This window comes from Calypte anna, chromosome 8 (assembly GCF_003957555.1).
Source record: "Calypte anna isolate BGI_N300 chromosome 8, bCalAnn1_v1.p, whole genome shotgun sequence".
Taxonomy (NCBI): domain Eukaryota; kingdom Metazoa; phylum Chordata; class Aves; order Apodiformes; family Trochilidae; genus Calypte; species Calypte anna.
This window is the reverse complement of record NC_044254.1, coordinates 25,733,504-25,758,011: the sequence shown is the minus strand read 5'-3', so window position 1 is coordinate 25,758,011 and position 24,508 is coordinate 25,733,504. Positions and strand designations below refer to the sequence as shown.

General features: G+C 41.7%; 1 protein-coding gene across 1 annotated transcript; it reads right to left on the bottom strand.

Annotated features, from left to right (window-relative positions):
• Window positions 1-17,496: 17,496 nt before the first annotated feature.
• On the bottom strand, window positions 17,497-23,624 carry DMRTB1 (DMRT like family B with proline rich C-terminal 1). Its single transcript, XM_008502532.2, has 4 exons — window positions 23,077-23,624; window positions 21,139-21,371; window positions 20,745-20,889; window positions 17,497-17,603 (listed from the first exon to the last, which is right to left on the bottom strand). The coding sequence occupies exons 1-4, from the start codon at window positions 23,474-23,476 to the stop codon at window positions 17,497-17,499; spliced, it is 885 nt and encodes a 294-aa protein (XP_008500754.1). The 5' UTR covers window positions 23,477-23,624.
• Window positions 23,625-24,508: the final 884 nt, after the last annotated feature.

Sequence of the window (24,508 nt, the reverse complement as noted above, 5' to 3'; positions counted from 1 at the left end):
CTCATCATCTTTTGGATGTGTCAGGAGGGGAGAGCAGCCAGCCCCTGGCTGGCAGCAATGCTCCTTTCCCCATCACACACAGCAATTTGCCCCATGCTCAGCAGTTTTGTGCCTCTAAAGTCAAATGCATCAGCTGTAAAACTGGTTTCATAAACTGGATTAACCAGGCTTAAGGCTGCACAGACATCAGTGGCTCCAACAGAGTCCCTGTGTGATGCCAGTGCTGCTAACAGGCTAAGAACTGAAAAAGATGGGAGAAAAAGAGATCTATGTGAAAGACAAAGAGAAACCTCTGAGTAATGTAGGGTCCTTGCTGGCACCAGTTCCCCCTGGGATAAGCCCTTTGGATGCAGCACTGGTGTTTGGAACCAGAGACAAGCAAGGACACAAACATATGTTCCCCATAAATGGCTGCAACTCTCTGAGAAGTTTTTGGGGGGGAAATGTGGGGAAAGAGACAGAGCTGCTTCACAGAGGAAAAAAGCAAAGAGGTGAATCCAAAGTACAAGTAAGAGCAGAATTAATTCTCTGACCAAGACTGGCAACAGGTTACTATGTGGATACCAAAAGTAGCAAATGAAATATTTTTCATTAAAAACAATAAACTGATGAATGACACCAAGGGAGGCTTACCTCATTCTTTCCAAAGAAAACTCCACAAAACTACATACAGAACAAAACCTGAGGTGATATCCAGGCTGGCAATGAGCTCTCAGCATCCTGCTCTGACATGATCTGGGGCACTGACTGCTGCCTAAGAGTCTCCTTCTGGACCTACTATCTTTATGATATTCTAAAAAAATATGTCATGTACTAAATGCTTCGGTTCCAATTTCTGTCCAGTTCCTTTCTTCAGTCCTGTCATAGTTTTGTTCATTTTGCCTATACATTTTATAGAGCAAAAGGATGGCTTTTTTAGCTCTGGCTTAACTGGGTCTTGAATTTGCTGTCACTACACACTACTGTAGCACAAATAATCAGCAATAATAATATACAAATGCCTTCAGATGATATTCCTGGCCAAAGCTGAGTAGCAAACCTCTATTTTCAGGCTTCCAGACTTCTTCACAGTAATTCTTAACAGCAAGTGATGCAGTTGCCTTGCATTAAATATCCCAGAGGGTTAATCTCTAAAAAGCCCACAACAAATTCCACTTTTCACCATCTGAAAGGGGTTTTGGTTGTTTTTCGTGTTGTTTTTTGGTTTTTTTTCATTTGTTTGGGTTTTTTACTGTACCTGCATGTAAGCAGGATGTGCATAAATGCTGGGCTGCACAGCCATATAAATGAAGCCAGAAGCTCAAAGAAACTCAGCAGCTTCAGTAAATTCAATATCTGAGCCTGAGTTTGTTCAGTGTCTGGGTCCAGTTGTTACACAAGCAGATAGTCAAGTGCAAACATTAAGCTGTGAATATCTCACTACTTGCCAGGTCTTCCCAATATGCAAAAGCTTGCATTACAGAACACTTAATTACAGTGTTTTGACTAGAACCACCTCTTTCCTTTCAGCCAAACAGAAAAGTAACAGAGTAATTAAAAAAGTAATGAAAACTCAGTAAAAATTCCTTAAACCAAAGACCCACATTCAGTTGTGATTTCAAAGAGCCAATGTCAAGGAAGACTCCTGCTCACTGTCATTTAGCAGGTTGTTAAAAAGTTTCAAAAATTAAAAAAAAAAAAAAAAAGTTAATACTAGTTACAGGTTTTTTTTCCCTTTTATCTGAATTTTAACTCTATTTCCTAGCCAGAGCAGATATGAGAGCACAAACCACAGCTTCATCCTGTGGCTTACAAAACCCTCTTAGGCAGAGACCCATTGCCTTCAGTGGAATAATTTGCACAGTGAGCACACGCAGGTGGCAGAATTCAGACCCAAAGCTTTCTAATATTGATTGCACTTCAGGTAGTTGCTTTGCAGAAAAATCTTCCTAGCAAGTCTGGCTGGTGTTTCAGTATGCCAGACTCCTTGCACTGAAAAGCAGTGAAGAAAGCTTTCTTTCATGGCACTGAAAGGTGCTGAAAAGATGATGGTTATTTAAACCATCATCACAAAATATAACCAGTATTATGCAGATAGTCATATGAATTTACTTCTGCTGTCAAAAGGTTGCTTTTAAAATAAGCCTTGACTTAGGATAGCATGTAAAATAACATCAGAGAACACTTTTCTTAAAATGCAGTAATCAAAGTCCTATTCCTTACTTGGAGTCTAAGTTCTAGTACTTAAAAACATTAGTGTTTCTTTCTTTTATGAGAATTTATAAAAAATTATATAGGAGAAATGCTGCAGTCTGGCTTAGCCCAGAATATAATGGGCTTTTAGATCCTCTAATAAGTTGTGCAAGAGCAGTGTACTACAGAAAGTCATGCATGTCATACATCTCTCCCTCACTGTAAAACATTGTTCTTCGATTTTACTGCAGCCAAAACAATTTAATCTTTTCAATTAAAAAAAAAAAAAAAAAAAAGGAAAGGAAAAAGGGCATCCAATTTCACAAAGCTTATGTGGGAAGAGTATGTTCTGAGTTCTTGAAATCACATTGCAACACCAGTGAAGAGAAAGGAGCATGAGTAAAAGTGAGGCTACCCTGGTGCCTGCTGATGCTCTCTCACAAATGGAAGGGAATCAACACCACAGTGGGGAAGCAGAGGTGACAATACCTACAATACCTAGCACTGGGACAGGCCAAGGTTTTAAGGGAGCTGATGAACAAAAAGGAGAAGAAGGTAACAAGTTCCATCGAGTCCAGCTTAGCCACTGACCAGGGGATGTCAGGGCTGCCATGTAATTAATACAGGTCAGCAGCAGAAGTGGCCTGGAGCTTACAGGAGAAATTCACCTCTGCAGACACTTGAGAGCAGCCCCCCCTCCAGACACATCCATTGTCAGCAGTCCCATTCATCCTGTTTCCCTGAAGGCAGTGGGGTTTGTCGGATCTCACGTCACAAAATCTCAAAATAAAATACTGTGTCAAAATTTTAAACCTTTTCCTTTTCTACACACCCACGGAGGGCCTGGAGGAACATGCCTAATCCTCAGCTCCCCAGCCCAGGGCTGCCATCCCTTCCCAGCACTGAGCATCACCGCAGTCACAGAACTGACTTCAGCGTTTATGTATTATCAAGAGCACAGAGAGTCCTCAGTAGCTTCACCCCCCACACAGCACAGCAGAGCTGCCCAAGCTTTAGGTAACAGAGCCACTCCAGGTGTCAAACTGCTTTGCCTTCTAACGCTTCATGATAAAAGCATCTTGACTATCTGGAACATGGAGGAGAAAAATGGCATAAAATAAATATCTAGAATGTGCTTAGGATTTTTGAGGCTTAGCCCAGCTATGATTGTCAAAAGCTGTCTACTAGAAGGCTTATTTCTCCTGTATTTAGACAATTAACAATGAAAGTACTTTTTGATGTGCTGAACGAGATTTTGGGGCACTTAACAAGAACTGGCTCAAAAGTGCTACCTCAAGAAACATAAAATACCAGCAATGTTGACACTATAGGACAAATTACGATACTTAATATATTGTGTCACTCCATTCAGCTTTATAATTGGCAGTGACTGTAACTGAAATCTGATCCAAAGTATACAGAACTAACTGGCACTTGTTTTGTGCCTCAGCATTTTCTAGGCTACAGATCTTTGCAAATATTTACTTAACAGGGTGGCATACTATTTTTTTCCATAAAATATGCAGGTCCATATCTGTAATTATTTTTCTGTCAGATGACAGGCTAGCCATGTACAGCCAGCTTACACTGTAAGTGGTGGGAAACTGTCCTTAGAGTTCAAGCAAAGGAAATCTTAGATAAAGATTATTGTACCCTTTGAATTCTGCCGACATCATTAAAACTACTGAAATTACAGAGTTTATTAGCCAGCCCATACTTGCTCAGCAGAAAGATTTTCAAGGAACCACTGTTCCAGGGAAGTAGTGAGCACTGTCAGCATTAACTCTGGGGTTACACCAATTAAACCTCCTATTCAACACTCTCTTAGCTTGCCCTGGGTAATAGGCCTCATGGGCCTCTCCCCATGATTTTGTTCAACTCTTCAAATAATGTAGACCTTTTGGTCTTCATAGCATTCTGCCACTTATACCCAGGGGTTTCTTTACTTTTTGCAACTGAGTTTATTTTGCATTTGCTGGCTCCCTGGTGATTAGGATTTGTAAACCTCTGTTACATCCATTCCCACATCTCTTTGAGGACTCAAAGGTCCTAATCAGCTTAATCTCTCCTAGCACGGGAACACCTCAGCTGTGCTGGGTACCTCTCCCCTCTCTCTAGGTCTGCCTTAAAGCACAGAGAGGATGAGTGTTGCACTCCCAGGAGCTGCCCTGTCTCTCTCCCAGCTCCCTGCCCTTAGAGACAAGTTGCAAGGACAGGTAACAAAACACCAGAAGTTTCTATGGATGTTGAGGGGATCAGAAATCAGGATATTACTTCCCCCTGCCCCATCCCTTTCCCCAGACAAATCCACATCAGGACACAAATGACTCACTAATCCTGTTAAAAAATAGCATTTCAGACCCATGCTGCAGTCCAAGCTCCATCTGCATTCACTGTAATATGATTCAGGAGTGACCCAGATTTGCAGTACATCAAGAGTGATGTAATGCTGATAGAATTCCATCCTCATATGTATACATACATGCATAAATATGTATAGATAAATAAAACATTTCTTTTTCTCAGAAAACATTGTAAACTCCTCAAATAATCTCTCAGTAGCAAAATCAAAGCATGCAGCGTGCACTTTTCTGGAACATTAGAATTCCATTTCCTTCTAAACAGCAGAAATTCAGACTATGGTTGGCTTTATTTTCCCCAGAGCTGGTCAGAGTCATTACAGAGATTTTCAGAAGCCTTGGAAGCATAAAACTCCCCCTGGCACACCCACCAGGATCACTGTTTGCAGGTTTCTGTTTGGATATTAATTTTAGAACCATTCCCAAGGATTTTTTTAACTGTGCCTGAGGATATGCCAAACAAAGTGAAACTTATTACAGACTCAAGCTCCTCGTACGAGGATTGTTTGAAGGAGGAAAAATCCAGATTTTAATTTACAAGAAACACAAACAGCATTTTGGTTTCATGTATTTTTAGGGATCAGAATTATTCATATATACCTGACCTCTATATGATGCTGGTCTAGTTGATTCAAATGACAGCTCCAACATTTTTTAAACATCATTGGCTAAGAGAATGTGTGCTAATTTCCTCAACATTTGCTCATGCAATTATTTGACAGTTAACACTTTCTGTTAATGCCAGATCTGGCAACGTTTTGGCTTGTGGCATGCAATGATTTCCTGAAAGACACAGGCAGCACCCAGGTTGGATTATGTGTCTCACAGAATGTGCACTAAGGTCATCTCCTCAAACATGAAAAAAACAGTGCAAGGTTCCTGGGCTGTGCTAAAGGTTCATCTCAATGCTACAACCACCCCAACACATTGCTGTCTTTATTTATTTATTTTTTATCATAATCACTTGGGCTTCTGGGTAATTGGAACAATTAGGGTGATTAATTGCATGTTTGAAATAAAAACAGAGGACCAGGGAGGGTTACATTACAGGCTAAATATTTTCAGAAAACTCTATCAGCTGGTAGACATAACAAATGCCATCAGTCCAATGCAACATGAAGCTGTGCACATTGTGCAAACTGGTTTGCTCTGGAACTCAAATCTCCTTAAAAAGAAGCCAAAGTGTTTAAAAAAATAAACTAAGTCAGAGTGCACAGGGGGAAAAGAAATATTGACATGTGAGGCCACTGGACTTCTAACATAAAGAAACATTGTTTTCCCTTCGGTCCTTTTATTGTCTAAACAGAAAGTGCAAAAGCAGAGGAGAAGCACAACAAGGCAAAGAGCACAAGTGAAGGTCGTTACCTTGTGCTTGGAAGCAATGGTTACATTGAAAGGAAAATCAGAAAAGCACACTGTGGGATACCTACAATACTGACACATTCCTTAATGACAGCAAGTAGGCAAACTAACCTGCCTGCCACTACAACTCAAACAGCAGGGCTTTTGGAGAGCGAGGTTAAAGCCAAGAATTGAAGATACTCACATTGAGAGTTTCATCTGTTGAATACTTGTTCACAAATCTTTTGCCTTCTACTTATCAACCTACTCTTGAAATGCAGCTTCAACCAATGCTTCTTTCTGGATTTTTTTGTAACCACATGGTCTTGAAAGATCCCCTTTACTACACACAGCAGGAATGCTTACTCTGATGCAATTTCCAAAGAAGAAGAAACACAAGACAAGAACAGGCATTGCCCTCAAAGCTGTGCCCATGTACGGCAGAGTGCAAAACTCCCTGTAACAGAGGGGATGTTATGTGTCTCCCACAGCCATGCCACACATCACTCATCTACCACAACATTCTTATCATGGTCACCATCTTCCTGTCTGCCTTCTGAAGAATAAAACAGCTGCCAGTGTTGTGTAATGAACTCAGGTGTGCCCTGCAGAAGGGCTGCACCTCTCCGACCAGGGCTGGCAAGAGAGGGCAGAGCTCTGCATGGAGGCAAGCAGGCTTTGGTCAGCTCATGAGCCATCACCAGCACAGAGATGTCTGCCCCATGCTCCAGTCCAAATTAATCTTTAACATCAGTGACTCCACAGGTTCTGGTCCATGGTGCTCACCACTTGAGAGCCTTTATCTTCAACTGAGCTTTCACATGTCTACTCAGTGAGGTGCTATAAAATTTCTAAAGAAATAACAAGCATAGCCCATGCTACCATGCATTTGCTGGGTTGCACAGAGAAGGAACTGAATAGTGAAAGGTTTTATGTTCCATTTGTATGATTGGAGACTTTGTGCTTTAACACAAGCACCAGGGTCACAGGGCAGGAACACAGTGTTTTCTTTCCAGTCAGCATGGAACTGACATTTATTAGATGAGTGTTTTGTTCTATTTGTTTTAAGTCTATTACAGTTCAACTCAGTTCGACAATGCTGGAAAACCTGACAAAATGTTTCAGGGTATTTAATCAATATGAACATAATGGACAAGTGTTTGAAACTTAAAATGAGAGGATATCACAACAAAAATATGTTATTTATACAAGTAGGTCTTTTTTATTTCAGTAACTGCCAAGTGTTTGTGTCTCTGGATGTGGGGAATCTGTGTTAAACATTTCTCTTCAGTTGAGAAAAGTGTTCTCAATGTGTTTCTTGTGATTAATTATTGAAGAAATTGGTTTTTAATATTAATTTACCTGCAGAAATTTTTGTCACCTGTTTAAGAGAATAAGCAACACGAGTGTGTAGAGGAGGGCAGTGAAGAGTGATAAGGCAGACACCAGTAGTATTTCTGTACATTCCCTCCAAAAAGGACCCACATTTTCCTCACATGATTTCAGGTTTCATCACATTGAAACCAACCAACCAAAAAAAAAAAAAAAAGGAAAACTGACTGTCTCTTCTGCAGCCAAATGAATATCTATTACCAATTATTACCAATCCCCAAAAGGTTACATGTCAAACTTCAGAATCCATTTACGTGCATCCCTTGGAGCCTCACTTCCTACAGAGGGACAGGCTTCCTCCTCTAGCTCCTTGCAGCTGCATGAGCCCCAGCCCATACAGAGATCCAGTGCTGCCACCACATTCCCTGAAGTGAGGACTTGAAAGAGGTGCTGTGGCATCTGAGGCCACCAGAAGTCACACACCTGGGTGCAGCCTGACTGGGACCAAGGCTCCTGGAGGGAGAGCTGTGGATGCTTTGGAACAGCTCAGTGCTCACCTGTTGGACTGAGCCAGGCTGAGGGTTGCCCTGTCCTGCTCATTATCCAAGCACATTTGTGACTATTCTGCATTTAGACACCCATCTTCCCTTTTGTTAGCTTTCCCACTGAAGGATAATCATTCATAAAATACATATTAAAGCTTTGAATTTACTCCCTTTAGCTATAGGTTGTTACTTTTTAACATGAATAGGCTTCTGGCTACAGGGGAAGTGGCAGCCTTCTCCAGCTTAGACCAAGCTTTGCATTCAAATACCCAATTTGAAGAGTTTGATCATTGCAGAAAAGGCAAAGAGAGGCAACCTGAGAGCCCATTGCAGTGACTGCTCCCCAAGCTGAATGTTTCCACTGTCACTTTGGTCAGTATCATTATCAAGAGAAAGCATGTGATTATTCCCCTAATATTTTAGCACTTAACCCACCAGTTACACAGAGAAGTATTCTGAAGCTCATGGAGCTCTAACCTCATGTTTCAACCAAGGTCCAGAAAAATCAGTATAATCAACAAGCACCAGTTCAGTGAGAACTTCAGCGAGCATTAGAATCATTCATGAAAAACTGACTAACGTGTACTTTTTAAACAATGCAAAGCCATTTTAATTCATTTCTCACTTATTATTCTCTACACCGTTGCACTTGTAAACCATTTGCATCTTGTAAAATATTCCTTAGCAAGGAATAGAAAGATAGCGAAAAATTCTGCTTTTCTGGACTTTTCTGTAAGCTGCAAAATATACAGGAGCTCTGTTTAATGGGGACTATTCTAAAATAGTGAATTAAAACTGGCTACTTGGTGTTGCTCACACATACAAGAAAAATGAACCACCTACTGGAAAAATCTTATTTTTTCAGTCAGGACACTAAAACATCCTCTCCAACATGAGCTTTATTATGTTACCTGATGCAGTAGCTATTCATACTGTCTTACCTGGGGTACAGCACTTTGCTGAGAAGACACAACTAACTTCTGATGATCCAGAAATTCCTTAGAGAAAGGTGTCAGTCTGGCCTCTTCAGTCACTGCTCAGGCTGAACAATGCTATCACTAGTCACTAAAAAATTACATGTCATCTCGTCTCAAAATAGTCTGATAATTCTACTTGCTGAAGCTTTGCAGTGCACTGAGGTTGTAGCTTCAAGCTGCTTTGCTGACAGAGACAGGAGTCCCAGTGAAAGTCTTGTTTTGATGGTAAGTGGTTAATGTTATCCTCAGACTCCAAGTTAAGGAAAACACTTACATGACTGAGAACCAATCCCATGTACAGAAACTCACATTAACCAAAGCATCAGAGGCAACCTCCAAGCTTGGTGACTTAGATTTAATCTGCTTCTTGGGCTGCTCTGACAAGGAGAGCTGTACTGTTGTAATTCAATGGATTCTCATGTAAAATGAAGTTCACTTACACAGATTCTTCTGAACTGCACTGCTTCTGCATGTGTTCTCCCAACTCCAACTCAGTCCTCCTACTGAGAAAATGCTCCTCAACTATCACCAGACACGTGTGTTTCATGCTTTTTTACAAATTCAAAATTATAAATTCTGCTTTAGAATTTTCATTTCAGAGTAGCACCTCTAGGATATTCTAGCTAAACATCATATATTGCCCTTTGCCAGAGACACTTAGGGTTTTCCGTTCTGGATCACATGTTGCTTCTACAGAACAGCCTCATAAGGTTCTGAGGCTTCATTCTGACCACAGTTCAGTTTTCTTTGAATTTTTCAGAGCTGTCCTGCATTTTTGTTACCTCTGAATGTTCATCCCTCTAAAAGAGGCAAAACTCACTGGATGAGGTACTATCCCTTCAACCACAGTCACTTTCTTTGCATGTTTCTGGTTTCTTGGACAAATTTATTTCCCTAACCGTGGCTCTCAATTAGTCAGATGTAAAAGTGTTTATATTTGAGGGGAGAAAATCACATGCTTAGTATGGACAAACCAAATCTTCTAGAACTGTTGTGCTTGAATGTATCAGAAGACAAATTGTAGGGAATCACACTTGAAATACATTACATTTAAAAGTAAACTGAGACCAATCCTAAGTTTGTGTGACTGCTACAAAGTCCTTATTGAGTTACTGTAGACTCTGAGCTCATGTCGTTTCCCCTAGCTCTTCCTCAAGATCCCATTCCATTTTGACAATTTCTAGCTACTTATCAGTAAAGGTTCCTTGTTTCCTCAATCTCTCACTCAAGTTAGAAACCAAATGCCTTTTTTCTGGGAGGAAGGTTTATACCCTAGGAAGAAAAAGAAAAGCATTTTAAATTTTCCTGAATTATTATCTACTGCTCTTGAACCCTGGCACAAGAGATACCATGCAAACTAGATCTGTACACAGGCTGCACTTCCACAGGTTTCTATTATAAAATTTTAACAGCTCTCAGACATCATTTTGCTGTAAATATTTCAAGTTCATAAAGTGTTTGTAAAACCATTGATCTGACAAAACCAGGATAAGAACAAGAATTAACTACCAGACTTTACTCAGTAGGCCTGAGGTCAAGTACTGAACAAAGCCTTTCTGACTCAGCTTCAGCTACTATACCACCCTAACTTCATGAATCATCCGCTAACAGGTAGCTCATTTAATGCCTACTTAAATGCTGTATGATTTAAACACTCTAATAATCACTAAACACTGTAAAAAGCTTAGAGGAGGAAAGAGAGAAACAGTATAAAAAGATCTCTGATTCATATTTTCCCTCCAGTTACACACACAAAACTATTTCTTTATATTAGTATGTATGTGTATATATGCGACTCTTGTGCAGAAGTCCTCAGAAACGGAGTCTTAAACTGAAGGTAACACGATATAGGTCAAACTGCCATCAATCACCACTGAACATGCTCTAAAGAATGAATACCACACTGCTATACTGAAACATACAGTCCTCACAGGGCATTATTTTCTTTCTTACAGTGCCTTTTCCTATAGTACAAAGTCCTTTTAGCAGGCAGGTTAAGGATAGGTTGCCTATTCTAAAAGCTTCCTGAGCTCCACTCTATTGTGTGGAAGCAAGAGCAGTCATGATCCTCTGACCCATCCACTGCACGAGGCAGACCATATTTCTCTCAGATTTCTTCAACAGACCCACCTTAATTTCTTCTAGAGGAACATGCTTACTTGTTTTGGACCTAAAGCAATGGAAAATTCACGCCGCCCTGCTGGTAATCTGTTCCACTGGTTAACAGCCTTCTACTGAAGTTTCACTCTTGAACTTAGAAATGAGTGTAAACAAACCAGATTCATTTGGCCACTAAGAAGCCCTCTTAAGATGTAAATTGGTCTGAAAGAGTCAGATTTCATTTGACCTTCTTACAATTAAGAAGTTTAACACGAATAAGCACAAGTCTCACAGGACTAACAACAGGGCTAAATATCCATTATAGCTAAATTTAAGTCCAAGGAATCCACTGCCATGAATAATTTGCCAAATTACTTTTAAATAAAGGTATTTTGGCTTAAGTCTTAAATGTTTCCCTTTCCTGTTTTTAAGCTACAGGGGTTTGTTTTGCTCTTTTGGACTCTTCCAATGGCAACAATATTCTGAAAGCATCAACTTTTAAAATGGGTATCAAATGTATGTAGATCTACATCAAGTACTAGCAACACATTACAGGCTTGATTTATACCATGAAAAGCACTGCCAACCTCTGCCTTCCAAAATGTGGTTTGAAACTGTAGTTATCACTTACTACGCCAGTGGCCAGACACCTTGAATTACCAACTTGTCCTTTCCATGCAATTTAGGATTTATATATGGTAATGGATAGAACTTAAACTACTATATAGAGATGTTCAGTGCGACTGACCTGCCAGCACACACACAGAGTGTTTGACGTACCCCCAAGTCTGTACAAGAGCTGTGCCAAACTACCATGCTGCCCACCACCATGTAAATACTTTCCTTGAAACTATTTTGGAGGGTAATCTGCTCGTTCTGTACTGAAAATAAACACAACGGCAGCAAAAGACAACCTTCCTCATAGCTTATTTCCCCCTTTGCACTGCTAAGGCGGAAGGAAGGGCCAAGCATTACCAAGTGCAGACCACCAGCCGCCATTTTCTACCCCCTTCCCCGGTCCGCCCACGGCTGAAGGAGCTTCACATCACGTAAAAAACTGCAAAGCGTGACCTCAAAGTGAGAGTGCTTGACCCACGTAAGTAAACGAACACTTCACTACACCCAGGTGCGGACCCCACACTCGAAGCAAATGGGACTCACCTCCGGCAGTCCCGCCACCTCAGGGCTCCTGCCTCAGGGTTGCCGCCTCAGCACCGCCGCCGCACTGCTCGTGGGCGCCAGGTAACCAAGGGGCCGCACCCGCCCGCTCCTCTTACCCCGTGAGGGAGGGCGAGCGGAGGCCGCTGGGAGGGAGAGGGCACGGCCAAGAAGAGCTGCTCGGTCCCTTCCCTCATAGCCCAGCGCCCTGTGGCGGCTCAGGGGTAGTGGCTGCTTCTCTGTTCCCCCCCCCCCCTCTCCCGGGCTGAGGGGAACGGGAGATGGCGGCCAGGGGCTCCGGGTCACCCTCTTGTTTCAGAGAGGGGGTGGTGGGATAGTGTCTGTCGTTGTGGGGAACCTGAAGTGACACCGCCTTTTTTTTCTTTTTTTCTTTTTTTTTCCCCCCCAACAGACTCTGGTGTGTGCGTTTGCTGAACTGTATTGAAGAACTTTCAAAGTTGTGGGTCTTACCTGCGATGGGATCGCAACCACTGGGCTGTTCTGGGTGCTTATGATGGACAGGGAGTTTTCACCTCCAGAAGGCACTCTTCACTGCTTTAAAATAATTTATTATAATTATTATTATTTCTCTTTTAAAAAATTTTTAAAGGTTTTCTATTGGATTAATTTCTATGCCATGGAAAATACTATAAAGTGTTCTGACAAAAACAGAAGACAGCTGCAGTCTGGGTCAGTAAGGAAAGCAAACAGGTGTGGGCTTTGCAAATCCCACTACAAAGCTGGGTGGTTTTGAGGAATGGGAGCACAGCTTTGTGTACAGGGAGGGAAAGGCAGGGAGGAAGGTGGCCAAAGTGCCTAGCAGAGATGTTTTAAAACAAATTTATAATCCCAGGAACTGAGGACAAACATAATCATTCCATGATGTGATGCAATCCATGAGGAAGGGAATGGAAACCATTGACTATCTGCAGGTACATGAGACTTTTTAATTACTTAAATATAAGTATTTACTGTTGGAAGAGTATGAGAAACAGTTTGCACCTTGATCAAAAGAGCACAATTTTTAATGGGAAACAGGGCCTGTCATGAGAACCTGGGAGGGTTCTCCCAGGGAACTATGCATATGATGTTAGTTAAACCACACTGTGTACAAAGAAATGTTTTGTAAAAAAATAATGGTTTTTATTTGCTCTAGCTTATGTGGCCTGGACAGTTTTGAGTACCAGTAAAGCTATAAAACCCTGGCAGTAATTAGTAAATGGAACCAGGAGGGGCTCCACTGAAGACAGTTATGTAAAATAAAAGTGAAAACAGTGTGAGCTCACAACTGACTCATCATTAGATCCATAGGGGATCATCCTATGAAGTCAGTAGCAAGGTTGCCACTAATGTTGCCCAGCTGAGGACAATATCCAAAGAGCCAGTGGGAAGGGGCAGCAGGGAGAAATGAGAAAAATGTAAGCCCTGGTGAATAAAAGTAATTCCAAAATAAGCCTGCTGGTTTGAGTGAGGGCTTTTTCAGAAATGTTCTAGCCTTGGCTCTTCTACTCCTACTCATGTATAGGAAGACATGACTGTAAGGGTACTGGTAAGTAAAATGCAAGTGAATAGGTACACCACTGCCTGGTCCTCTGTTGCATTTCAAGCTCTCTGAACAGCCTGGGCTACAAAAAACATGCAGTAACACTGTTTTCAGGAGTAGATTCCACAGAGTCTTTCTTTACCTTTGGATTTCTTCCTTATGTTCTGGTAAGCAATGTAGAGACGTAACTGTGACTAATGCTAATGTCGCAGTAGTGAAATATTATGCAAAAAAATAGGAAAACTTGCCCATGATTTAATTAAAGTTTCCAGAGTTCCCAAATAGGTATGTTTCACATCATAAAAAAATTTCCTGTCATGAAATATTTTTTTTAAGGAGGATAATGTTGTTTGCAGAAGCTGACTTTATTGGTAGGCAATTAAATATTTCTTTGGATTGATGTTCAGCATTAATTACTCATTAATGTGGAAAAAACAGCTATAGTTTTGCTGTGGATTCAGGGGTTTCCAAGTGGGTGCATCTAATTCCAAGAAGAAAAAAAGACCTAAGAAGAGAATTATAATTACTGTCATGTGGCAACCTGCTACATTCCAGATGTAGTAGTTGATACCACAGAAAAGTTAACATCTAGCAGTTTGCTGCAGGGAAATGACAAGTAATTCTTACATATGTTTGCAGAATGGACATTGTGTGATCCTTCCCCTTGGGCTTCTTTTTATTTTCCAAAGTTCCTATAGAAAATGCAAATCTCCAATACTTGAAGGTTTTGGAAAGTGTCAGCTCTGTACCCCTGCAAGTAATTCCACTGAAAGTAATGAAATCAGTGGTGTGAGTAAGCACTGAAGAACTGGTTTTTAATTTCAGCCTGACCAAGGGGCTTGCAGTGAGGAGACTGACAGAAAAGTCAGGTGTTAGGAAACACCTCTTCAGAACTTCAGACCTATTTACCAAAGGAGTCAATCTTCATAAATCAGAAAATAGTAATTATGACAAATGCTATGTGCAGAATTTTTACTGCAGTTTGCAGCAGATTGCATGCAGAAAAGATTTCAGAAGCAGGTAGTGCAGCTAACTTTCCTCTTTCTCCCCAAATACCATGAGTTCGACCAAAGTCTATGTGGCTTCAGCCTTAATATAAACAACAAAATTCTGGGATGATTTAGGCTGGAACAACCTCTGAGTGACTTGCCTAATCCAAATCATTCCATTTCAATCCAAATTGATTTCATTATCCCCAAGTCATTTATTTAAATAAATGGAGTCAGAAGAAATCACAGTTTAATTATTGGAAACGTTGGTTGGCACCAAGTTTGGAATTAAAATTGTTCCCTTTGAAGTCCTTAAGTGCACAGTATGACAATGCCAGTTGTCAAGGAACATTTTTTCCTTTGTTAAAAAGGACAAGCTGAGCATAAAATGGAAGAATGAAACCTCAAATTATCCACATAAGACGATTCTTCCTGTCAGCTGAAAAGTTACTCACATTAATTCTCCTACTAACTCGTTTACTTTTTTGTGCAGAGATCAGTGCAAGAACTTGGGGGCAAATTTCCTAAATTATAAAAATTGGAAATGACCTCAAACAAAGTTTGACTGATGATTATAAATATTAAACAGTACTGGCCTCACTATTGCTGCCCTAGGAAAGCCAATTCTAACCATGCATGTTAGATGGGTCATTTAATGACAGAAAGCAACCAGGATGATCAGACATCATTTGGCCCCTTTCCTGTTCACTTTCTAGTCCTTCATGTGTATGGAAGTAGCAAGCTCTGGTAATGGTTTTGCTTCTACTTCACCACAGCTGATGTGATGTTCTAGAAATAAGTCATACTCCCCCTCAACTCTCCCAAAACTGAAGACTATTTTTAGCCACTCTTTCATCTTCTTATTCAGTTTAGGTGCCTTTCTCGGACTCTTTAAACTCCACATCCCTCTGGAGATGAGCAGTGGTCTGAAGCAATGCAGTGAGAGGTCCTACTGGAGTGCCATCCTATCAAACTGCCAAAATAAAGGCTTTGGTTTGCTCACAGATAGTAAAAAGGTTAAGGAAAGTAATGAATTTGGCTTGGCAAACCAGAGAGAAAACAGTACTGTGCATGCAGTGTATTTGCAGTGCCTGTGCAGTAGAGCCAGTGAAATGGGATGGATTCCATCTTGTTTTGAGATTTAAAGAGTGTAAAAAAACACTGACTATGACTTCAGAAAGCATCCTAGGAAGGAAACTAGTCAAATGTTCATCTTGTACATTAATATTTCTTTAAATCATTACATGTATGACTTAATAACACTTTAAGTATACACACAGATATATGTACGTATGTATATGTACATAAAAACCACTCCCTCCACAGTGGAACCTGCTTTAGGGGTGCTGCTGGTATTTCTATTTGCAGATTATGTTATTCTGAAAAGAGCTTTGCTCTGTTCAGATCCCTTGAAGAAGTATCCAGATTCTCCCAAGCAATTTTAAGAGATTTGGGACTCTTCTGGCAGCAAAGACACTGTTGTAAATCTAGTATGTAACAAGTTGTACATCAGATTATTTGCATCTGTTTTTCAGTTTTTATTGCTGGCAGTTTTAAGTTTGCCACTTGCACTCAATGTCCCCCAAAACCCTGGTTGTGTGCTGGAAAGTATTCCAGCAGATCATCTGCTATGTTACAAAAAAAAATTCAGTTTTGAGTAATTTCTTTACATCTTGGATTGAGCAAGGGATTATTAGTACAAGTAGTAGAAAAGAACAAAGTTTATTTTACTGCACTCACTTCTACAGCATAAGTCAAAACTTGTACAGGAAAAATACTGATGCCTTAATGCTTTGTTACACAGAGCTGTTCAAGGCAACATCTGACATTTGGCTAGAATGTATTTAGATATGCAAGCCTCAAATAATCAAAACCATTCCAACAGTTTAATGAATCTTTTTTAATTATACAAAATTCTTGAATTATTCAAATACTAACAACTGATACAACACCAGTTCCTGCAGGCAAAACAGTACAGGAATGTAGGTTTCAATTTTATTTAAACATTATCACTGAAAATTCTGATCTGTATGCATTTGACTAATTATTATTCTAAATGGGGTTTAGGCCCAGTTTCCTAGGCAATCTCTCCACACCTTTCATATGCCACAGTGCACTTCCAATACACATGTATAAAGCTGTCTACACGTGGCCCTTGGAAAAAAAATCATAGTGTTTACTTTCAGCTGTACTGAGTTAAACAACACTGAGATTATGGATAAACTATCATGGACATTAAAAATCCTGAAGCCTGTGTGACAAGAGGTGATACCAAACTGGTCTGTCCCCAAACTGAACAGAAGGTGCTATAAAGGCAGCTCACCCAGAAAACAATGTGGAGGCAGAGGATTTCAGGCTCTATCAGACTGTTCTGCGAATTCCTCCCATGCCCTTCTTGACAAGTGTACCAAGCACCTACTGTTCCCTTACCCTGCCGAATCCAGTGTATCATGTTCCTAGGCAGCCAAGAAAATCAGCAACCCAGGCTGTCTTCCCACCCTCTCTCACTCAGTCTTAGGGCTCCACATCACTTAACTCTTCTATAATACCCAGAACCAGGCTTCCTTTATAGCAAATTGATATACAAACAATACATTTTTGACTACTGTGATACAACATGAAAAGCCTACAGAAAGTACTTGGCTCAGAGACCTCACCCCAAAGCCAGGGAGCCATCTAACCTCAGCAAAGGAAACAAATTCAGTTATAATCACTTGCTGCTTCCACCTGCTTAAGTGGGGAAGGGATTTACCATGGCTCTGGAAAACATATTTTAGGAACAAGGACTTCACAGTGCTGGGGAGGCAGAGCTGTGAGCCTGGCAGCTCTAACATGATCATAAAGTGAGGCAGGGGACTAATCCCCTACTAGCTTTTGTGGCTGCTTAGTGACTAAGTGTCACTCTACCCTCATGTTAACTAACACTCTCCTCAGAAATGAAAATAAAGCTGCCTGCTACTGAGCTCTTCTCCAGGTCATTTACTGTTTTGAATATACAGATTGGTCTCTGCTTGTTTCTTCTGGGAAAGAAGATGATTGGCCATGTTCACGAACCACCTCTGAATCCTGACTGCCAGCTTCAGCAGCTGAAATAAAAGTAAAGAACAGAAAAAGGTCAGACACAAGCAAACAAGCCCAAAACCCCAAACCCTGGATTTGCATTACACCTGGTATCAGTCACATTTCCCAAGTAAACTGGAAATGCAAAATTACTTTCAATCCAGTTTGGTCTTCAACCAAGTTAATTCAAAGGTGCTTGACCATGAGAGCTCCAGGTCTCTGAGCTGAGGTACTGCACTCCAGACAGCAGCTGATGGTTTCAGCTGTGCTTGAAGAAATGTAGCAAGAGTGCTTCAAGATGGGAAGTGTTGAAGCTGCACTGGAATAGAAGTATGAGGCAGATTCTTTGCCCACTTAATCTCAGTGAATCTGTGCCATGTCTTTTTAACACTCCTGTCAATTCTCAAAGGCCTTGACAGACTAAATAATCCTTTCTTCTAATCCCACTAGGGACTTTCATTTATAAAGTATTTACTTGCCTATTTGCATGAAAAGTTCTCTCATTTCCTTTTAAGTGATTTGGGGTTTAGTTTGTTTTTCTGTGGCTTGTTCTTTTAGAAAGCCAACAAGTCTGCAATCAGACTCTATCCTCAGATGCTGTACTGGCTGTTCTACTGGACATACCTTGTGTTTATTTTGTCACATTTCCATAACATTACTCGTCAATAATGCATGAAATTGTGTAACAACATGGCCTATACTTCACTGCTGTAAACCTAACTGGCCTCAGTCATTCAACTGAAGTCAAATGTTGACTCAAACCTTTCTGGCATCAGCTTCCAGCCTTGGAAAATCTTTTTCAGACAGGACTCAGGGTGTTTTTTTCATTTTGTCTTAATTTCAGATTCCCTTCAGGGAAGAAATCACAGACATTTCTTTTCACCAGCCATCCCCTGCTAGACGTTTTTTATTCATTCTCCTGCAAGAGTTTTGCCAGGAAGCCCATTTCACCTCAGTTTTGGAGGTCTCTCAGGAGGAAGAGTGTTTCCACGTATCACTGCAGGTTTGAGTCAGTTCTTTTCTTGGGGAAAAGATATGATGCAATCCTAACATTCCTATGCACTAAATATTACAGCTTTTCTCCTTCTTCAAGCATATTTAGTTTCAGGATCAAAGAACTATTATTTTCACTGTATCTTCCTTCTACATCTCCATCTTCTGCCGGGAGGCTATTTTGTACACGACCTGATGAAGAAGTTTCCCTGCTCACTGGGTGACAATTGAAAATTCCTACATATTCTGGAACACAAATGCTGTGTAATGGAATTAATCTGTACTTTCTCCATAGTCCTGAGAAAACTGGATTGATCTGTAAGTGGCCCAATGCATTGTTTCCTGTGGCTTTGTGCCTGGGTTGTGATGTGTAATAAAGGCTGAGGTCATTAGATGGCATTTTGCTCTCTAGGGGGGTGCTCTCATGACCTCACTTCTTTATCCAGTTGCCTGTTTTCACGATTTTTCAGCACAAGTCTGTATTTCCTCTGTCTTCCTCATGCAATGCCACTACTGCTCTCCATGTCCCCCACGTCTGTCTGCTACCTCCCATTCCTTCCCATTCCCACACCCTCCAACAGAACAGCTGCAGCTCCCTTCAGGTTCTCTGCCACTACAGTATCCCCCAGAGCTTTTTGTCATTTCCAAATCATAAAACCTATTAATCCTCACATACACTTCCTTGTTTGACAGCCAGCCCTCAGTTTCCCCACACATACACACACACACAAGTCAGCCCTTCTTACTTCACCACCAGCACACAGCTATCTCCTTCAAGCTGCATTAAAATCCTGATGCCTTTGTGAGTATCTTGAAATAATTTTACATTTCTATGACATCTGCACACCACCCCCCACCACCATATTCTTCATATTCCCCTTGTCTACCACATCTCATGCTTACTTTTCTTTGGCTTTCTAGCCAGAAAAGAAGCAGGTATGCTCTGCCTGCTCTGAAGATGTGTGGCTACTGCTGGGCTGAGTGGCAGGCACTTGGCTGATAGCCAAGCCACACACAAACCAGTCAGGAATTGAGTGCCAGCCAAACACCACGACATGGCTGCAAACAAGCCACTTGGTGGGAGGCATCTGTTTCCCTTGCAGATCAATATTGCCTGTGATCACAACAGAAATGTTTGGCTGAAAATAACCAGGGGGTTGAAAAGTTAGGAGAGGACTGACATAAACAGAAAATGAGACTGCACAAGCCGTATGTTGTCACAAAACCAGGCCAAAAATACACCAACCTATATTTTGTCCCACCTAACCACTATCAACATCTTTTAATTTCAAAAAATACTCCTTTTTTTCTCCCCCTTCTTATGCAAGAGATTGGTTTTTCACTGGTTATTGCAATCTGTTTAATTAACAGATTAGCAAATTTTTATTCTCATGATCATGAAGAAAAACTGTTGTATTTTTAATTCTTCATTTCCAAAAAGAATTTAAAATAGAACTGGCTATTCACTCACGCAGTGTGAGTGGTTAATTTTCTGAGCAGCTCTACCCTCTTGTGGTCAAAGCTAGCTGCAGCCAAATTAAAAATGTGCAAATATAATTAATCACAATTATGTCCACATGGAGGCACATACAGGAAAGAGACACAAAAGAGAGGAACACAAAGACTTAACCTATGCCAGAAATATAAAATCCTGTGAGCTTCAATAAAACAACTTGGTAGTTTGAAGATTCAATCTTTCATTTTGCAACAATTAAAATGTAGGATTTTCAGGTTAGCAAGAAATTCCATATCATTAATGCCACTTCTTAGTCTGCATTTTTTTTAAACGTTTTGTCTACACTGCAGCAGAAGCAAGTAATTTTTAAACATTTCCTGTAAACTAGGTACTTAGAAAGAAAATATTTTCATTTCCAGAACAGATACAGATCCTATTCTGCACTAGCTCTGAGTCCTGAGGCCTCCAGCATCTGCTTAAGATTGAGGTGCTTGTCAGCTGGAAAGCTCAAACATGACAGGATGCTTCCCCTTTGTCAGGCTAGAGCTGTACAGCCTGGCAATGTGTCCTGGTACTTCAGGATCTCATTTTTGGCTCCATCACAGGGATCTGGGAACCCCTGTGTACCAGGGAGTCTCTAGAGGTTTCCACCTCTCTGGCTAGGTATTGAAACCAGGTTAAAACTGAGTCTCCCAGGGCTCAAGTCATGCTTCCTTACCATGTGCTTCCTTGGTTGTTTCAGCCAACATGTTCAATGAAAGGGGAGGAGGAAGGTAGTGAATCCCTGGCAGAAAATTCGGTGGCATGAACTGAGGCAGAGGAGCGTAGTATCCTTGATGGAAATCTCCACCTCCATCTGGAATCTGCAGGAAAAAAATCATGAAGCAAAGCATCTTCCATTGAAATCACTCCATAGGACACAACTCTATTGTCAAACAATTTCTCTTTCAATTTTTACCTGTGGATATTGATTTTTTGGTCAATTTTGTCCATGCACCTATGTGAAGCAACTGATAAGCATGGTAACTTTTCATGGGTACTTTAATAGCAAAGAGGCAGCTAAACCTAAAGAAAAGAGTATTTCTTGAGGTAATTAAAAGACCACTACTTACTGACACAGAAGTTACATTTCCTGCTCCATAGTTGCTAGCAATGTGTCGGAAACCTCTCTGAAGTGGTATCCCTGGAGGTGATGATGCTCCCCGACAGCTTGGCTGATTGATGGCAAATCCCATGGGAAATGGGTGGTAAGGGTATACTCCAGAATACCCAGGGTACACTTTTGGAGGTTCTCTCTCCAGGTATTCTGGGTTGACCATGTATTCTGGAGGTAAAGCAGGGTGAGCTAGGAAACAACGAAAAAAGGACAAAGAAAAGTAGCCATGTAATTCCTTCCATGCAGTTTAGTAGAAGTAGCTGCAGGATCAAATTCCACTCTCAGGCAGGAGAATCTGACCCTTTAGTTTCATGCACATCTCCTTATTTATTTATTTTGTGCTTTTTTAAGGAACTAAGGAAAAGTGCAGCAGAGGATTCTGTAACACAGAATGATCTGTGTTCTTTCCTGCCTTGTGCTCTTTGAAGCTATTCCTTAGTAAAGCACTGGATGCAGAATCTTACCTTTCCAGTACATCAGCAACAGCAAAAAACCCCTACCTTAAGGCTTTTAACTCCACCAGAACTTAAAAAACTACAGAAAGAGTTGTAACTTTAGTCCCATCTGTCACTTCCCAAGTTAATTTACAGACAAAGGCACATTTCTGGGGACATACACAGGCAATTTCAGATGCATGAATCAGTTACTTCCTTTGTTTTGTATCTTGCATCTGGAATATTATGTGGCCTCTCTGAAGTCTTCAAAATTTTTTTAAAAATGGTTATTTGAATGTGACTAGGGTCTTCTTGTCTACACATCCTCCTGTTGGTAGAAAAGTGGAAGGTTTTGCTTTGAGAGTAGGTCAGCTTCTGGAATATTACAAGTATACTGTTTGTCCCTAACCTTTTTCTAAAATTGGTCAGCAAGTTAAAAGTGTTATTAGGGGAAGGACTAACAGGCAGACGTAGAGTTAGCATCATCCATAAACATCATTTTCTTAGGAAACAAATCTGAAAAAGAGGAACAGTCACTGACAGATAAAAGGAAGAGCTACTGACAGATTAGGTGGGAACTAGAGATGTCAGAAATTACTCTTTCCTCCGGGCTTCTCAGAATAGCCTTTTGTCTTGTAGGCTACCAACTCTCCAGAGGCTCAGTCTAATGACTACTGCAGCCACCAGGGATTTCCATAAAATTACTGTAGTAAATAGTAGTATGAAGTTACTGTAATAAATGGTAATAAACTAGACAAGTCACATGAAAGACTCTATTAAAGGAAGCTATTTAAGAGGTGGCACACCATACAACTGTTCCACCTGCAAAATCTATGCTCTGATCTTAAGTATCAAATGTACTTTTACACCAAGTGATTTCAGCCAAGTTCAGTCTTTGTCACAGGAATTAAGGATAAAAGGCCTCCTTCTTTTACAGTGCTATAGTAAAATGCTTACTTGAGGCAATTACATCAGTCACTTCCCTTTTTCCTGCCACTGATGAGTTTTTCAGCATTTTTGTATCGGGAAACTTGTGCCTCTGAGTTTATAAACAGTGAGACAGCACTCGCAGCAATATCCACAAGCACCTGTACTGCACAGTGGATCACAGTTTGGTTTTTCTCCCAGACCAATTCCCCTCTCAGAAAAATACCCCTTGCTTAAACTTCAACCTTGCAATGAGCAACAAGGCCCAGCACGCTTCTCCCACCCCTGCAGAGCTGCGTGACCAGCATTGCAAACCCTGCAAAAAGGAAAATAAATGCAGGGTCACACGTTCAACGTGCAAGTTGGGTACCTGTGTCCTTCGAGGGAGGAAAGGAGAGACAGCAGGAATGGCTCTCCAGAGCTGAAGCCTGAGGAATCGGGTGGGTGCAAACCGTGTTTGACAGGGGAGAAGAGGGAGATGAACACAGAAGGATGGCAGGACAGAGGAAGAGGGTTTGGGGAGAGGTCCTTACCGTAGTCCCAGAAGGGAGGGCTGCTGGGAGATGGTGCTGGCCCCCTGCTCGCTGCACCTTTGCTGTTGCTGCCGGTGGGCTGGGTGCCCTTTGACCCCTCATGGGTGCCCTTCATGCCCTCATGGCCTCTCTGCTCAGTGCCACCAGGGCCTTCACCAGAGGGAGCGGGCCCTGCAGCTGCCCCAGCCGGGGGGTCAGGCACCTGCTGCCTCAGGGCCTTCTGGGCTGCCATGATCTTCTGCCGCTCGGTGATGAGGGAGCACTTCTCGCAGAGGCAGAGCTTCCAGCGGCAGTGGCCAGCGTGGCCCTTCACTGGCACCACGAAGCCATGGTTACGGCAGCGGGAGCACTTGGGGGTCCGCACCGTCGCCTTCGCCACTGCAGCCTCCTCGGCCTCCATGGCACACACCCCAGCCCCGGCTTAACCACCCTGGCACAGCTCTGCTGACTCCTCGAGGCTCTTATATAGGCACGGCCACTGCTGTCCCAGCATGTAGCAACCTGGGCAGGCGGGGCAGGAGAGCCCATGGCAGCGGGTGGGGAATGCCCTGCTCCCGGGAGCCTGCAGCACCAGAGCTGCCTCGGCCCCGCAGGCCTCCCCTCTCTCAGCCCGGCATGGCTGTACCTGCCCGCCTCCCCCTCAGGCCCCGGGGTGCGGGCTGGAGCCGGGGCTCAGTCATGGGGCATGGAGGAAGAGCAGGGACTGTGTCTGCAGGAGCAGGAGGGAGCCTGCCAGACATTTTAGTTCAGTGCCCTGCGTGCAGAGGTGGGAGTTTTGCACGTGTGGGGAGAGAAATTCAGTGTCCCTTAGACAACTGCCTTAAGTGATAGTTTTTCCCTTTTGGCAATTTAACACATCTGCACAAACTTTCATACCTCTCATGCATTCGCTTTTAACATGCACAGGATTTTGGTTGTTTTGTTCCCAATTTGCCGCATGCTTCTCTTGATCAGGAGCAGCGACTGCCTCAGCAGAAATAAAACCCACAACCCACTGTTTCATCATTCTGTTCTTCAAAACAAGGTACTAAGATGAAGGCAGAAAGCGGATGTCATTTGAAAGACCTGTCTCTTTTTCTTGGAATTCCTTATTCTCTGGAAACAAAGACAGGCTTTCAATTAGAAATACAGGAATGCTTCAATTCCAGTATTGCTTAGAAAGCACTTGTTATTTGTTACTGCTGGTAGCTACAAACCCATGGTTTACACAGTAGCTCATTTCCACAACAAAACTCTCCACTTTGCAATGTAAGACTTGCCACTGCTGATTTTCCTCACAAATGCAATAGCTAATTTTGAGACGACAATATTTTCTTCTACATTAAAGAGAACACCATAAAATAATTACCAAGTAGCTGTACAGGTTTTTTACCATTTAGTTTCAAGGGAACAAGGTGACTGCTATCTGCCGCTCTGAAACAATTCCTCTATA